Below are 16,200 nucleotides of genomic sequence, written 5' to 3' on the forward strand. Positions count from 1 at the left end.
CCATGAATGATATTTATTGCCTGCCTTCCTAAAATATGAAATTTTAAAAGAAACTTTTCCCCATAGAGCTAACCCAAGCTTTTTTTTATTTTAAAGCCTGCCTTTCTCCATTCTTCTCAAAAGGTACCCCCCGAGTACGAGCTACTTACTAGATGTGCCACAGAGATGCTCATCGCTGTTATCATGACAGTCGTCAATCCCATCACAGCGGTAGTAACTGGGCACACATCTGCCATTGTTACACGGGAAGGAAAAGGAGCCACACTGGTCCAAGGGTGGTTCACGGGACGGGTCTTCCAGACACGTCAAGTGGTTGGAGGTCAGGCTCATTCCATAGGGGCAACCACACACCCGCTGGAAATTTGGCACCGGGAAGCAGAAGTGGCTGCAGTCGCCATTTGGATGGGTGGGTCGATTACAATAGTTAGAACCTGAAAAAGCAACATACTGAGACAGTGAGTTAATCCCACTTCCCTTAGGTTGATCACAGGCGTGGTTTGTGAAAAACAGCAAATGGGAAAAAAAACTTTTCAGACCAAGGCTAAAAAGTAGCTCACTCTTGAAAATCAACACGCCAAATATTAACATTCAATGTATTTTTTCCAGGAACACTTTAAAAATTTTTAAACCTCACCCGAAGACATGTTTCTATTGATGTTTAGAAAGACAGGAAGGTGGGGGGGAGGGAGATAGAGGAATGTCCTCCATACACGCCCCAACAGGGGATCAAATCAGCAGCCTAGGTATGTGCCCTGACTGGGATGAACCCACAAACTTTTGGTGTGCGGGATGATGCTTCAACCAACTGGGCACCATGCTAGGGCTCCAGCAACACTTTCTGAGTTAGCAGAGTTACACAGAGATTGTTAAGTCTTATAGTATTAAATATCTGGGTGACAGGAGTATAAAACTATCCGGATCTACATTCAATAACAAGTACTTGAAGAAAAAAGGAGCCACCACATTAAATATAGAAACACCCACATAAAAGAGCACAGCAGTCCCACTCACCAATCTGGATGTTGTCGTCATATGACTTCACATGCATTATATTACTGATGCCGCGTCGGATAACCGTCATTTCTCCACCGTCCGTTTTCCTGACTCGAACAATAGCGCCCAGTCTCCAGTCAGTAAAATATACATAGTCTAAAAAGAAACACGGGTGATTAGTAGTTTTCTCACAGCTCATTTATAAATCCCTTGAAAATACACAGTAGGTTTGTGATGCTTCCTGCAGATACGAGAAGCTTCTCCCATAAAGATCTGTAATATGTTTCTGTAGTCATTTGCCATGACCTGTCTCTCTCTAGAAATGACTCTTACAGAGGCTATATTTTCAGCAATATTAGGGTTCATATTCAGGCAAACGTGTATGGAGCATTGTGACAGCATTTGATAGTGATTACATTTAGACTTCCGTGGGTGAAAATAAAAATTAAAAAGCATCAGGATTCTTTTAGAGAACATTAGAGGGTGCCTCCTGAGTCTGCGTTCTTCTCCCAGCTAATACACTAACCTGATCAGTGCGGGCAGGCAAATACTTAACCTTGTGAAGTCTCATTTACCTAGAAAAATTAAAGCAATACTCAAAAGTGACTCTAAGCTCCCTTTCAGGTCAAAAATTTCATATTCCCAGTCTTACTGGGAATATTTTTTTTTAATTTTACATTCAGTTTTAATGAAAAGCTGTTGAAAAAAAAAAAAGGATAGCTCTAGTCCAAAAAGAGGTTTTCGGTACGTTTGGGGACTAATAAAATTATCTGCTGAAGTGAGCCTACACCTATCACCACGTTAATGTTCCACGGAGCTCAAAATAGTAAAAGTCATGCAAGATTCTTAACAGCAAAAGTTTAATCGTTTTCATTTCACACAAGCTACCAAAGCAGAGAAGTTTCTAAGGGAAAGAATTAAGTCAAAGTGGATTTTTCTCTTTCAACTAACTAAAAATTTCAGATAACCAGACAAGATGTCACAAATGTTATCATTGGACCAGTTTTCCTTATCGATGGTCCAATCAATGACTCCTCAGTGCCTGGACTCACTAAATAGTATTCGGACTGACAGCAATCTCAGTCCCCCCACTCAAGAAAGTATTTTACTTCACTTAAATGGCCAAGGAATCCAATCACTGTTTAGTCCTGTGGGGCGTGGCAGTCAGGCAAACCTAGCAACAGTTAGAAAGATGCATGGTTTTGTGGTGCTGCACAATAAAAGACATTTTCATGAGACATTCACAGTGAAAGGCAGTGTGGGAAGCAACTATTATTATTATCATTTTGAGAATCTTGTGTCTCATGGTTTTGCACTCAAATTTTTTTCATATTGATGAAACCAAAAGGCACTGAAACTACATTTTTATTCAATCCCAGAACATTCCAGCAAAGAGCAGATAAAATTTAACATTTTTATAGTGTCCCTGTGTGACAGCACATAGCATGTGACTGATGTCACTATTAATAAGGGAGTGAATGCATCAGGGGAAGAATATAACTGACTCATCAAAAGTCTCAGAAAAGCATTTCTTAAATATTCTTAAATGCCTTGTATTCCTCCACAGATAAACAGACAGCAGGATGAAATATGTCATGTATTTACTAGCTATTTATTCCACACTATATGTGTGTGAGAAAGTCTTTGATTTATTTTCAGTGTTTAGTTTTGTTTTGCTTTTTTAAAGCACTGTGCTAATTATTCAAAGTAGAAAGTTTCAGCCACAGACACACTAATATTATTGGTAAGGCCTTTGGTAGTTCACACCAGGGCATATCCTCTAACTGGACTATGATTTGTCAAAAAAAAAAAAAAAAAAAACGAGTAGATTTTAGTCTCTCCTCACCCTCTTGGCCTGGTGCTAGAAACCACACACACTCAGTCATGGAAACCCTGTCTTCAAGACCGAACAAACCACCTGCTTATGGGGCAAAGCTACATTCTCATTCCGAACGACTGTCATCAGACAGCTGCCTACACTCAAGAGGTGGGCTGAGAGACGGAAAGCCGACACATCCGTGTGATCACTGGTGTGGTAGGTTCCCAGAATCCCATGTTCCTGACAGTCTTTACTAGTAGCATTAAATGATCTAGGGGAAGAACTGCATCTTGCTATATTCTTCCTAAGCCATACCTTAACATTTCTCTATAGCAAAGATGATGTGACCAGAAACCTTCAGGCATTCAGTGAGCGTACAGCTGATGAATACATGCAATAGTTTTTCCACAAAAATTCTGAAGAGGTTCTTGCAAACATCAGAGAACAATGAAATTCTACAATAGTTACTACAAACAGGTTGTGCTGTTTTATTTCTGAAAACAATTTAGGCCGTAATTTATTATTTCTTTGTTTAATATTCCTATAACAGAGTACTTGGTATGTTAGCCTGTATAACATGTACTCTACGAAGTGCCATACCCTACAAGTTGTGCATATTATTATTTAAAAGTATCTAAAACAAAAACACACTCTAAAAGTGAAATATGGAGTCAACAAGCCAAGTATTTTGCCTATACATAATAGTACCATTTTCGTTTCAGTATTCTAAAGTAAGATTTACTAGAAATGTGAGATTGCCGAATGAGGAGGAGTGTACCACTACAACTGGCGAAGTATAAAAACAGCACACACTTTTTTTACTGCTTCAAAACATACCTTGAAAGACGGTGAGTCCAAAGGGGTGTGTCATCTGCTGTACATGGCCCAGAGCTCTTCTATCTAAACCATCAAAGGTACTGTGCTCGATTTTATCAAATAAGGCATCGACCCAGTACAATCGTAAAGCACTAAAACGATAAAATATTTAGTTCATTGTTATCCAGAAACCAACAAGGCATCCTTTATAATGAGGGCATTCAAAAACAGTATGTTCAATTGACACATTTATTAAACAGAGTTTTTAAAACTTAAGTATACTCATTAAAAATGTAATAGTTTTATGCCCCCCAAGAAAGATACAGCTATTTTTATGAAGTGATTTTCAATTAAATATTTTAGAAAATTTGAAATATTATTTTCAAGTTAGAAATTTTGTTTTTCTCCTCGTTAAATAAACAAGAAAAACATTAGTAGCTAATCTATGTTTGAAAGATTAAATACATTTCTTCCTTTTTTCCTCCTATAAATTACTTTGGCATTTCATATCTGTGAACTTATTTACCCTGTTACTTTTTCTGTATTTCTAAATTGAGCATCAATTTTTTGAGAACTATATCTTACACTCCAAAAACCCTCTGAGAGTGAACATAGAAAAATATGAGGTCTGTCCAGAAGAAGTCCAGCCATTGTTAATATAATGAGAATGGTTTGTACAACATCAATGTAACCTGGCGGCCAAGGAGAGTGGACTGGAATGTGCTTATGTGTGAACAATGACAACTTCACTGTACTAGTCAGAGGGGGTGGTGGACCCCATTGAGTGAGCATATGTACTATGTGCCAGTGACATCAAAATGACTGAGGGAATAGAGCAATGAATCTGCATCAAATTTTTCATTAAGCTTGGATATTCCTCCACGGAATTATTCAGACTATTCAGAAGGCCCTGGCTGTGGGCAACTGGTGATTGGCAGCTTCATTAAAACAACAGACCCACTCATATACAGTTTTTTGGTGAAACATCAAATCACCCAGGTGATTCAGCATCCTACGGCCTAGATTTGGTACCCTGTGACTTCTGGCTTTTTCAAAAACTAAAATCACCTTTGAAAGGGAAGAGATTTCAGACCATCAATGAGATTCAAGAAAATACAATGGGACAGATGATGGCGATTGGCAGAACTGTGTGAGGTGGCCTGGTGCCTACTTTGAAGGGGATTGAGGCGTCATTGTGTACAATGTTTCTTCTATCTTGTACCTCCTTCAATAAATGTTTCTATTTATTGAAGAAGATACATAGGACAGACCTCTATTCATAGGACAGACCTCATATACATTTGATTAATTGACACGAAAGATTTCCTAACTTCAAGATGCTCCCTCTAACACTTACACATGACCTCCACTTCATCAAATCCCTCTTCTATGTCTAATGGGGTTTGAGTATTATTGTCCCCTCCATATTGACCTTCCTCAAGGTCATATCATTCCACTTCCTTTAGCAATTTCCTCAGAGCATTCGAGAAGGCATTAGTTTTTGTTCCAGCAGAAGTTGGCTGACTGTGTTTTTATGTTCTTACAGCGTTCCACAACCGTCGAAAAACCCTCTGAGAGTGAACATAGAAAAATATGTTCAGACCTCTGAACATATCAGGGCCTATCAACGTTCAGGCCTATCAACGTTGGAAAAATACCTAAACACCTGAGGGCAAGCAGTACCAGTTTCCACACTCTGTCATATTTTCACATGCTGCCTCATCTGGGTCCCTCAATAAGTGGGAATGCAGTAATTCAGGATGATTTTTACTCACCCCCAATCAATGGCCAGTCCATTGGGCCACCCAAGAGTAGTATTTACTATAGGCAAAAGGTTAGATCCATCACCCCCTGCTCTCAGAATTTTAGCAGGACGGAACCAATCGGTGAAGAATATGTACCTAGAAAAAGAGGTCAAAAATCAAAGGTGTTAACACTGGAACATACTACATAAATTAGAGAGATTTAGTACAAACTCAGATTCTCCAGGGACTTGCTGCAAATAATTTCACTTTCTTTATATGCTACTGGGCTTGCACATGGGAAAAGGGGGGAAATCTACTTATCTAATTACTAATTAAAGGTTCACTTTTCAACATATAACTAAATCTGCAAATGCAAATGGCATTAAATGGACATCCAGAGCAGAGAGCCACTGTGCCAAATACATTCTTTAAAAAGAAACAATTCACATTACATTTTAAATAGTCCGTGTTGTTTAAGGGAGATAATAAACTATGAACAAGAAAAGATTTTAATCTCTTCTTTCTCCCTGGATTAAACATCCTTGATTCACTACATCACTCTTCAGTCATCTTCCACAAGGAACTGATAAATTTGTAGGGGATCATTCTGAAGAATGAGTCCAAATCAACAACATAACTCTTAAGAATTGTCTTACCCAAGGCATCTCTTTTATTCTGAGTGGCAAAAAGTCGGTGGGAAGCAGGGGTGCTTTTAACTGAAATTAGTCTTTTCTGAAACATGACTTCATATTATTTTAAATGAAGGAGTCATTAAGAAAGGAATTTAATGGCTTTTCAAAACCAAATGCCCAAGATTTAGTTTAACATAAATTCATTAGAAAAATCAACAGTTTAATTCTCTATAGTGTAATAAAATTCCTTATCAATATCAGTTCTAAAATGCTTCATATATTTATTACATAAGGAGAAAATTAAAATATAAAATAAATACTCTAGAGATAATCTACAGAGTTGTTAAGACACACAGGCTTGCTAGTCAAACAGATCTGGAATTTGAATACTAACTGTTGCTTTAAAGTGTGTGGGTCCTTGGGCAAGCCACTTCACCTCTCTGAGCCTCAGATCATTATCTCCAAAGCAGGTATTACACGTACCACACTCACAAACTGGCTTTTGGATTAGACGAGGTTATATACGTATAGCGCTTACTGTACGCCCTCAGTGAACCGGCTTTTAGTGAATTATCAGTCATTTTTTTTAATTGTTCCATTCAAATACAAGGACTACTTAGCTCCAACTTGTTCTAAACAAACACATTAACTATTAAACATATTTAAATAAGAAAGGTAAGAATCTAAAGGGAATAGTGTGAACTGTTCTGTGTTCTCTAGTCTGACACAACCAATTCTGAAATGGTTAAACATGAAACTCGGTCTGTTGCCTGAGACATTTTATTCTGAAAACTACTGATGACCAAGCAAGTTTTACTAAGCTTTCTATCAATATATTACAGCGGGGGGCGGGGGGGAATTGAGCCTTTTGTGATCATTCCACTACATATTCATTCCTTCCCCAGTGAATCTATATCACATTGTTTGGTCCTCTGAGACTGTGGAAACACACACACACATTTCTGTAAAAACTGGGAAAGCCGAAACTAAGAAGAAAGTTTTTTAAAGGAGATGAAGTGATTACTGAAGCCTACACTAAAAGGGTAAAATTTAACCCGATATCAACTTGTGTAGTCAACCTTACATTTGCTGGACTTGCCAAATCCCTATGGCATTACCTTCCAGTCACTTACATAGTTTCAAGCTCTCGGGAAAACTCAAACACACTTACCCAGCAATGGGATGAACTACGATGGATCGAGGGTTGTTTAAATTCTGGACTATTTCCCGTCTCGATTTATCGGCTAGCCTCATAACACTGACACTCCTGTAAGAAAGGTCTGTCCAATAGAGATTCTTTGAAATCCAGTCAAAAGTCAGACTTTCAACACTTTCCACCCTGTTAGCCGTGAGAATTTCTCTTCCTGTAAGTTAAAATACAGACATGATTTAAACTAAGCATGTTTTATAGTAAGACATACCTTTTCCTACTACTGCATATTTAAATTTTGCGTCAGAATTAGAGCACGTTTCAGTATCATTCAAAATTCTTTTTTAAAAATACTGTAAACTGCTGAGCAACAACATGAGGCGAACCTAGAATCTATCCTTTCCAAAAGTTTAGATCTCAAAGAATAGATATGATGTTGATAAAAACAGAACCAGGAGTGGTGTGGCCTAGACTTACTCCCTTCGTCAAGGAAAAAATAATTCTCATTGCAGCACATCTGAAAAAGAGATACCTGAGTTCACACACGCACAAACACCACCCACAGACAGCTTTGATGAACTGACGCTGCCAGGTACGACTGGGGGATATCTCGGTGCTACGGCCGTCCAGCACTCTCATCAACAGTGTTTCATAGCCACAAAGGTGCCAAGTATGGGAAAGACCAGCAAAGATACCAGAAAGGAACTCAGAGCTAAGTGCAGGAGAAAAAAAGACCACTTTCCTCTTTGTGAAATTTTTATGCCTTTTCCCTTCTTTTTCCTTTCCTCACCAAAGAAAATCTGAATCAGTGTAAGCAATCACACCTCTTTCTTTCAAAATAGGGAAAACAATCCTTGTGCTTTTCCCATTCATTTATTCAGAAAATTCCACCACAGTAGATATTTGGAAAATTGTTAATAGTATTGCTAATAATAGCTTATATTGAGCACTTACTTTGAGCCAGGAACTGCCCACATACTATTTTACAGATGAGGAAACTGAGACATAGAGAAGTGAGGCATCTTGAAAGAAGTGTGGGCACTACCTTCAGGGTATTTATAATGAAGTGGGAGAGAAGGAGAGACAATGAATCCAAGAAGCAAAAATAAAACAGTAATGGGCACTGTGACAGAGATACGCACAGGATACTGTGAGAGCAGAGTCTCCGAATAGAACGTATGGCAGGTGGAAGTGTGGAGAAGTTTCCCCAAGGAGGTGGTGAGTTGGGAGCTCGTAGAAGGCAAATACTTAGGGCCGGGGAGAGAGAAAGAATTTGATTGACAGCTTCACATGTTCCAGAACATAGTTGGAGGTTAATGAGAAAAGCTAAAAAGAGGGAGAGGAATGGGAGGAGTACTCCCACCCCCCATCATTGAATAAAGAGCCCAACAGTAAACTGTGACTAAATATAATTTATCTTTCAGAGATGATTATGAAGGTTATAACAAAATTCCAATCAATTAAAAATTTAGAGTAAATCCACATTTATATATAATTCATATCTTTTTTAAAATTATTATCATTCCAAGCTAAGCATTTAGAGAGCCCTGCATCCCTAAAGAGGAGGGGTCCCATTGGATCAATCTGGCTGCTTGCATGTGAGAAACAGCCTCTAGTCAATTAACCCATTAACACCTTTCATACACTTGCTTCTTCATGGAGTGTCAGCTTCTTTTATGATCATATTTGTCATTGTTAAAATGCACCATCAGGCCCTGAGTGGTGTAGTTCAGTGGACTGAGCACAAGCCTCCAAACCAAAGGGTGGAGGGTTCAATTCCCAGTCAGGGCATGTGCCTGGGTTGTGGGCCAGACTCCCAGTAGCGGGCACTACAGAGGCAACCACATATTGATGTTTCTCTCCCTCTCTTTCTCCTTCCCTTCCCCTCTCTCTAAAAATAAAATAAGATCTTTTTTTTAAAAAAACACCATCATTTGTAATTCTGAAAATAAAAGTATTCATTTAAACTTAATTCATAAGAAAAGCAATAGATTTCTTTTCCTGAACTAAAAGTATTCAGGAAAGCATCCTGCTTAAGAATTGAATGCAAAGTTTTACTAAACAAACTACATATATTATTAGCATTATCATTCAAAACCAACAAAACACACCAAAAATTTTAAATCCCTTTCTCACCTGTGCCATCGATCTTTTGTTTATAAATCATGTCTACTGATGTATCTGAAAAAAAGAGAGTTTTCTCCCAGGCATCAAAATCAATTCCAACAAAGAAAGAAGGATTTCCCGTCACTGGAACTATGACATCTTCCTGGGTGGAGACGGTGAGCGGGATCCCACGAACAGCCACTTCGGATGAAAAGATCAGGAACTGCTCTACAGCTACAGGAAGGACACAGTGCAGTCAGCCACAGCATGGTTCTTGCCCTCTGTAAATCCATTCAAAGCACTTACACATCCATAAAGCACTTTATAATTCTAAAATAATAGTAAAAATTCATCTGCAGAGAACATAGATGGAAATAATGGGAGGGAAGAAAAAAGATAAGCAGCAATAAAGGCAATACAAGTATTATGATCTTCTCCCTGAGAAATTCATCAATTTATTTGTATAAAAGATAGTATGTACGTTTAATTTTTAAAGCAGTATTAACTGAACTCGTAGTAATTTAATCAAAATTCTAGAGTAAGATTGACTTTTTTATAGAGAATCCTACCTCACTTTTTGAGGTATTGAGACCAGTAAAGGAGGAGAATTGAGAGCAACAAGGGAAACTATTTAGAAAGAAATAAAGGAGGGAAAGAAGGGAAGGAGGGGATAAATGTAGAAAATAGGAAAGAAGGGGTGGTGTTTAAAATCAAGGAGACAGTGACAGTATGTCAGGAAATCAGAAAGAGAAAAATGAAGGATATATATCTGAGAGATAGAAAAAAATACAGAAGGAGCTTAAAAACAAGATTATTAGACAATAATAGAAGCACATAGCTTTTTAATTGAGGGTGATTTTTATCTTAATCTGGGATTACCTACAAAGTTAACAAATTTGTCTGAATTAGAATAAGAAAATTTACATACTAAGCCAGAAGCAGCACCATCTGGGGAGTAAGAATTTATCAGAAGCATAACAAGGAGGGTTGTCAAGGTGAAAATAAAAGAAATAAATGTTGTAGGAATGTATCTCAACATCAGCTGAGGCAGAGGCAATGGCCCAACTATGAGGAGATGTGTAGGTGACCCAAGAGGAAGAAACGAAGTCTTTAAGGTAAGAACGTGACCCATGGTACAGCAGCAGATATAAAGAGAAAATGGCAACCGACAAGAGAAAAACTAGATGAGGAAACAAGCCACCCCAACAAAGCCAGGGGGGACCAAGCTGTCAATCACTTTGTGTGACTCAACATGGCACAAGTGGCAGCCTGGGAGAGGTGAATAAAAGTGATGGGAGTGCTCTCCACAGAAGTTCAGGCTAACATCTCAAGTGGAAAAGGTATACATAATAGAAAACACTCAAAATGAAATCCTATGAAATTTCAATGGCCCAGTTAAAAAGGCAGACAAACAGTGGATAGAGCACGGGCTATGAACCAAAGGGTTGCTAGTTTGATTCCCATTCAGGGCACATGCCTAGGTTGCAAGCCAGGCCCCCAGTGGGATCCACAAGAGAAGCAACCACACATTGATCTTTCTTTCCCTCTTTCCTCCTCCCTTCACCTCTCTCTAAAAATAAATTTTAAAAAACACAACCTTTAAAAAAAAAGGCAGACAAAGATTTCAGGAAGGAGCCCACAGGGAAAGGGAGACAGAAACTGACTTCTTTAAACACAGCTCTGTGTGGAGGGGAGTGGGGCCCTGAGGAAGATGCCCTGTGGGTTACAGAAAAGTGAAAAAGCATGACTGGGAGCTGGCACAGTTCGAGAGCAGCGTATACCCCTATGTCACCTTGCAGAAAGACAGTCCAAAACCGATTTCTTACCAACACAGTGGCGGCCATCCACATCTAGGTTGAAGCCAAACGTGCACTTGCAGCGGTAACCCAAGCCACCATTATCTGTCCTGTGGCTGAGGACACAGACCTGTGCACAGCCCCCGTTGTTTTCGGCACATGGATTCCTAGCTGCAGGAGAAGACGCACAGGGGAAAATCTCAGTTAGAAATGTGTAATTATCCCAGACCGGTGAAGCCACTTTTGAGCCTGTAGGTGAAATAGAATAATGTGTGTAAAATTCAGAGACATCACTGCAGGTTGTTACTATATACATTCACCCCTAGGGATGCTCTGGCCCTCTCGATTTCATCACTTCTCTCCCACTTAATCTGCAACTGGTGGTGGCAAAAAAAACAGTCCTGCAAAAAAAAGATTCCTGCAAATGGATAATTTGGGGGGCTATTTTCCCAGTACTTGTGTCTGCCAGCCTCAGTGATTAGAAAGTAACTGTCCCCCAAAAAACCCTGACATGCTATTTTACCATTCATAACATACAATTATAACTTGCTGGATGCTTACTCTGTTAGTAAACCAACTGACAATCAATGACTCTAAGAGATAAGCAGTAGTACCCTGATCCTATAGAGAGGAAGCCAAGTCTCTAAAGGTAAAACGACTTGTCCAAGGTTCTTTGGTGGCCAACCAGCTACACCAAATTGAGATCTGACTCAAAACCCAACACGATTGCAACACAAACCCATTTGTACTTCCGAAAACCACTCTCAAAACACAGCGACCCCTGGAAGTTCACTGAACACAGTGCTGCCGCCACAACTAAAAAATGTTGTATGTGCTTTTGAAATAGTCTTCTTGGCCTTTGACTTCTTTAAAATAGTCTCTTTACCATCACAGGTGGATCAACTTAGAGAAACAACAGCCAGATATCATTCTGAGACAATTAATAGAAATAATTTGGATGATAAAATTGGGTAATTTTTTGATTGAGGGCTCATAAACTGACTATTCCAAATAGAGATTTCCAAAATGTCTTCAGATATATTGTATCTTCTCATGTAAAATATGTGTTTTCCCAGGATGACTACAATGAAGGATATTCATATGAACATTTTGGTTATAGTGGGTGGTTTCTTTAAAAAAAATCAGCCTAATTAGTTTTTCTCCATCAGCCAGGTGGGATCAAAATGTGATCATCTGACTCAACCTGGCAAGAGTGGTAGATTAGGAAAGATCAGAGACCCATCACTTAACACAAGAGTGTTAAAGTGAAATCTGTTATTTGCTGAGTGACTATTCACTCATATTAAGCTTTCTACCATCATAGGGTTAGGGTTTTCCTTGATGCACAAAGCAAAAACAGAAAAGGGCTATGTATAACCCAGATAGTTATATCCATTTAAAACCATAAAACACAAACAAAACTTACTATAAAATGAAACTAAGCAGTGTCAAAATAAAAATATTTCTTTTTTTTAGTAAGTAACCAGCCAGAGCCACCAAACCCAATTTGCTTCTGACAGACCTGCTGCAGATGAAAGAATGGGTGTCTTAGATGTACAGCAGAGAAAAAGGAAAAAATGGCTCTGAAAGCACCTAAAATGAGCACTTAGGTATGTCATTATCTTCCTCTGGGCCTCAGTTTCCTCAACTGTAATATCAGAGAATTACAAGATTTCTCTCCATAGAGTGAAGATAGATGTTTTGGTTTGGTTTGTTTCCTACTATATCTCCAGTATCTAGACAGGATCTGGCACATAGCAGGTGATGACAAATATCTGTTAAATTAATCTCTAACTCCTCTATAGATTTAACTCTGAAATATGTCATTTTCTCCAGAATGTTCATGATTTGCAGAGCCAATTTCAAAAGATTTAATTCTCCAGATAACCCTTCACATATCTGTGAATGTCACCAAATCTCATGAGACCCCTTAACGTTCACTTCCGCAGCCTCGAGAAAACGTTTCTCCCGAGGCCAGTACCAGACATGGGTTCCATTGCTGAGGGGCTCACCATAGGGCTGCCGGAGGGAATGGTAAACAGTCACTCCAAAGGGCCTCAGGGAAGACTGGTAGTACACTTGTGGGTTGGTCTCCGTGAACTTGTTTGCCTTCATTACAGCCATCTTGGTCCAGTCGGTAAAGAACACACTGTCTTCAAACAAGCTCACTCCAAAGGGATGAGGAATGAGGGAGCCTCCGTGAAGCACTGTCTTCCTGTTACAAAAGATACATAGCATACAATTTTTTGTTTGCTTTGCTTAATTTTGATTAAAGGTGGAATTAGTTCCAGTAAATGCATAAAAAGCTAAAGAATTTCTTGTTACAAATATAGAATTTATAGATTCAATACATTTTAAAACACAGATGTATTTCCACATACACATGATAGGATTTTCCTGTCTTTTGGAAAAGACCGTTGAAACTTAAATTCCAGTTCCAATCCTAGCTTATTTTTGACTTTTAAAAGAAATTACCATTTTCTCACCTGCTCTTCATTCTTTTAAGGTTGCCTCATATAGAAAAGGGCTAAGATACGACATGTCATTTTGAAATCCATAGGTAAAAGGGTATAATAAGGGATTGGAAGTCTGGTAGAGGATGTCTTTCAACATGAACTTCACACTGGATCACTGACCATTTCTCAGCAATTAGGGTTTAGGACAGTGAGTGGCAGACTTCAACCCACGGCAGACACACAGACCTGTTCCTAATGTCACCCTAGTGAGAGCAAGAACCAGTGCGATGCTACGTTTACGGCTCTGCTTGATGAAACTGGCAGCTGATCTACTTAAGGCACAGTGTGCCCAGAGCTACTTAAGCAAAGCAGAAGTGAAAGGTGCCAAGCGAGAGCAAGGAATCAGTGCCCACCCTGACTACATCCACGTAAGTGATAACTCGGGCCATATTTTTAAATTGGGGTAGAAAATGACTCATGAGGAAAAATCTAATTCTCTTTTTTCCTTTGGTACAATAGGAAGCCTTCTAAGGAAAATCTTAGCAGTCCTGAAAACTGAAAAGCACTCAGTGGAACTCTAATAAAAAATGAAGATATGCCCTGGCTGGTGTCACCCAGTGGACTGAGTGTGGCCTGTGAACCAAAAGGTCACTGGTTCGATCCCCAGTCAGGACACATGCCTGGGTTGCAGGCCAGGTCCCCAGTGGGTGCCATGTGAAAGGCAACCACAGACTGGTGTTTCTCTCCCTCTCTTTCTCCTTCCCTTCCCCTCTCTCTAAAAATAAATAAATAAAATCTTTTTTTAAAAAAAAGACTAAGATAGCAATGCTGGAAACACTATAGGAAAAAAAGAAAACTAAGAAACCTAAGGTGACAAGTTAGCACACACTTTGAAACATTCGATAATGACAGGGTACATTAAGATTGGAGAATGGCTTTCTTTTTCAGTTAGCAAATTCCAGAACCCTGAATGCCACCTGCTGGCAAAGCCAGAGGCAGTGACTTTATGATTTCAGCTGTACTCATGAGATTTATTATCTCTTTGACGCTTCCTCACAGCCAGCAAACCACTCAAATCTTTCTGAAACTCAATTAGTTTTTATCTTTTATGTTTTAGTTTAACCTTAGCATAAAGATACTTGAACTATATAATATAATCCCTATGAAAAAGAAAACTTCAGGTATTTTTCAGTCTTTTTTATATGACTTATCAAGTTAACTAATTTTTTTTATTAAATTAACTCAAATTCTCACTAGAGGAACCGGTTGCAGTGATAAGAATTCATAGCCTTATCACTTCATTTAAGGCCTTATCATTCCATGTCAGGACTGTGCTAAGAACATAAAACCCAGGGGCAAACTCTGATACTCTCCTTACAAAAGGGATAAAGAAGAAAACAATAAAATCAAGTCATTTGGAAAATGTACCCAGCCAGTTTATTTGCTGAATGCACTGAGTAAATTTTCCTTAGTCAAAATTTTAAGACCATTTTTGAAAATATCAAAAGGAAAGACCTAAAATAGTTAACAATTTAAATAATTTATAGTTAGCTTTAATGAGACTAAGAAGATAAAGAGAAAATATGCCATATTCCACATTCAACTGCTCTGTTTAACTATCTTTGAAGTGTATCAGGTAAAAATATGAGTCAGAATTTCTCTTTGAAATTTGAAATATATATAAGGGCAGAGTAAAATCCAATTAATTTCCACCAGAAAATGTTAAATAAATAAAAAAGCACTTATTTATTGAGGGAAAGTTAGAAAGCTAAAAGACAAAGTTATTTTTAGAAACAAACCATAAGGGACCCAGAGTATAATGAGCCTGGGCATAGATGGACTCTGGGACCAGTGAAAATAATGTGTGTTATCTAAGAGTGAAAAAGGGGTTGGGAAGAGAAGTCCAAGAACAGATGTTCTAGGGAATATTTGATGACTGTTATTATGGAACACAGGAAAGTTAACAAAACTCAGAGCAGGTCACCATGCAAATGTCAACACAAAGGTTATTCAAGCTAATAATGTCAACCAAAAAAACAATATTTTAGTTCTGGTCCTTTGGTATCCCTCCCCATAAATTTCATGCACTTTCCCCAAACTCATAAAGTTATTTAAACAAATTCTTCTTACCTTTGAGTTCCATCATAAGTTACGGTCTCAATGTAATCAAACCGGGAATCAACCCAGTAAACACGCTTTGATACGATATCCAGAGTTATCCCACCAGGCCAGCCCAGCTTGGTCTTTACCAAATCTTTACGGTTAGTACCATCCATGAAAGCCCTTTCCACTGTGGGTCCCCCAGAAAGGCTCTCCAAATCTGAGAAAAATAAGTAACTAGAAAATAAAAACAAAAGAAAAGATGAAAGACTCAGTTATTTTACAAGTTTATCTGGAAATATTTGTTTTAATTTTGTCTGGATCAGTGGAAATTTCCTCCACCTGATTAGAGAGCTGTGGGGGTATAAAATAATAGAGAAATTAAAAAGTATTAAAAATCCAAGACTAAGAAGGCCAATCAGGAGAGGCAACAACACCAACAGCGACTATTAAAATGCACGAATATGTCACCTAAAAATTTATATCCACTCCCAGCCTCCCCAACCCCTGTTCCCTGGCTCTTTCACACCTCTTTTTCACATTTATAAAGAGCTATGGAGCCATTTCTCTCCTTAATTCCCCATTTC

General features: G+C 38.5%; 1 protein-coding gene across 1 annotated transcript in view; it reads right to left on the reverse strand.

Moving 5' to 3' along the window:
* LRP2 (LDL receptor related protein 2) overlaps window positions 1-16,200 on the reverse strand; it is a 191,487-nt gene that overhangs the window by 104,939 nt on the left and 70,348 nt on the right. The window contains exons 13-21 of the mRNA XM_053665167.1: window positions 15,644-15,850; window positions 13,070-13,272; window positions 11,088-11,228; window positions 9,292-9,495; window positions 7,177-7,369; window positions 5,404-5,529; window positions 3,650-3,780; window positions 1,012-1,149; window positions 150-431 (exon numbers count right to left, since the gene is read on the reverse strand). Coding sequence (XP_053521142.1) covers window positions 150-431; window positions 1,012-1,149; window positions 3,650-3,780; window positions 5,404-5,529; window positions 7,177-7,369; window positions 9,292-9,495; window positions 11,088-11,228; window positions 13,070-13,272; window positions 15,644-15,850 — 1,625 coding nt within the window. The remainder of the gene's footprint in view (window positions 1-149; window positions 432-1,011; window positions 1,150-3,649; window positions 3,781-5,403; window positions 5,530-7,176; window positions 7,370-9,291; window positions 9,496-11,087; window positions 11,229-13,069; window positions 13,273-15,643; window positions 15,851-16,200) is intronic.

The sequence above is a fragment of the Artibeus jamaicensis genome, unplaced genomic scaffold, assembly GCF_021234435.1.
Source record: "Artibeus jamaicensis isolate MK-2021 breed Jamaican fruit bat unplaced genomic scaffold, CSHL_Jam_final contig_391, whole genome shotgun sequence".
NCBI classification, from domain to species: Eukaryota; Metazoa; Chordata; class Mammalia; order Chiroptera; family Phyllostomidae; genus Artibeus; species Artibeus jamaicensis.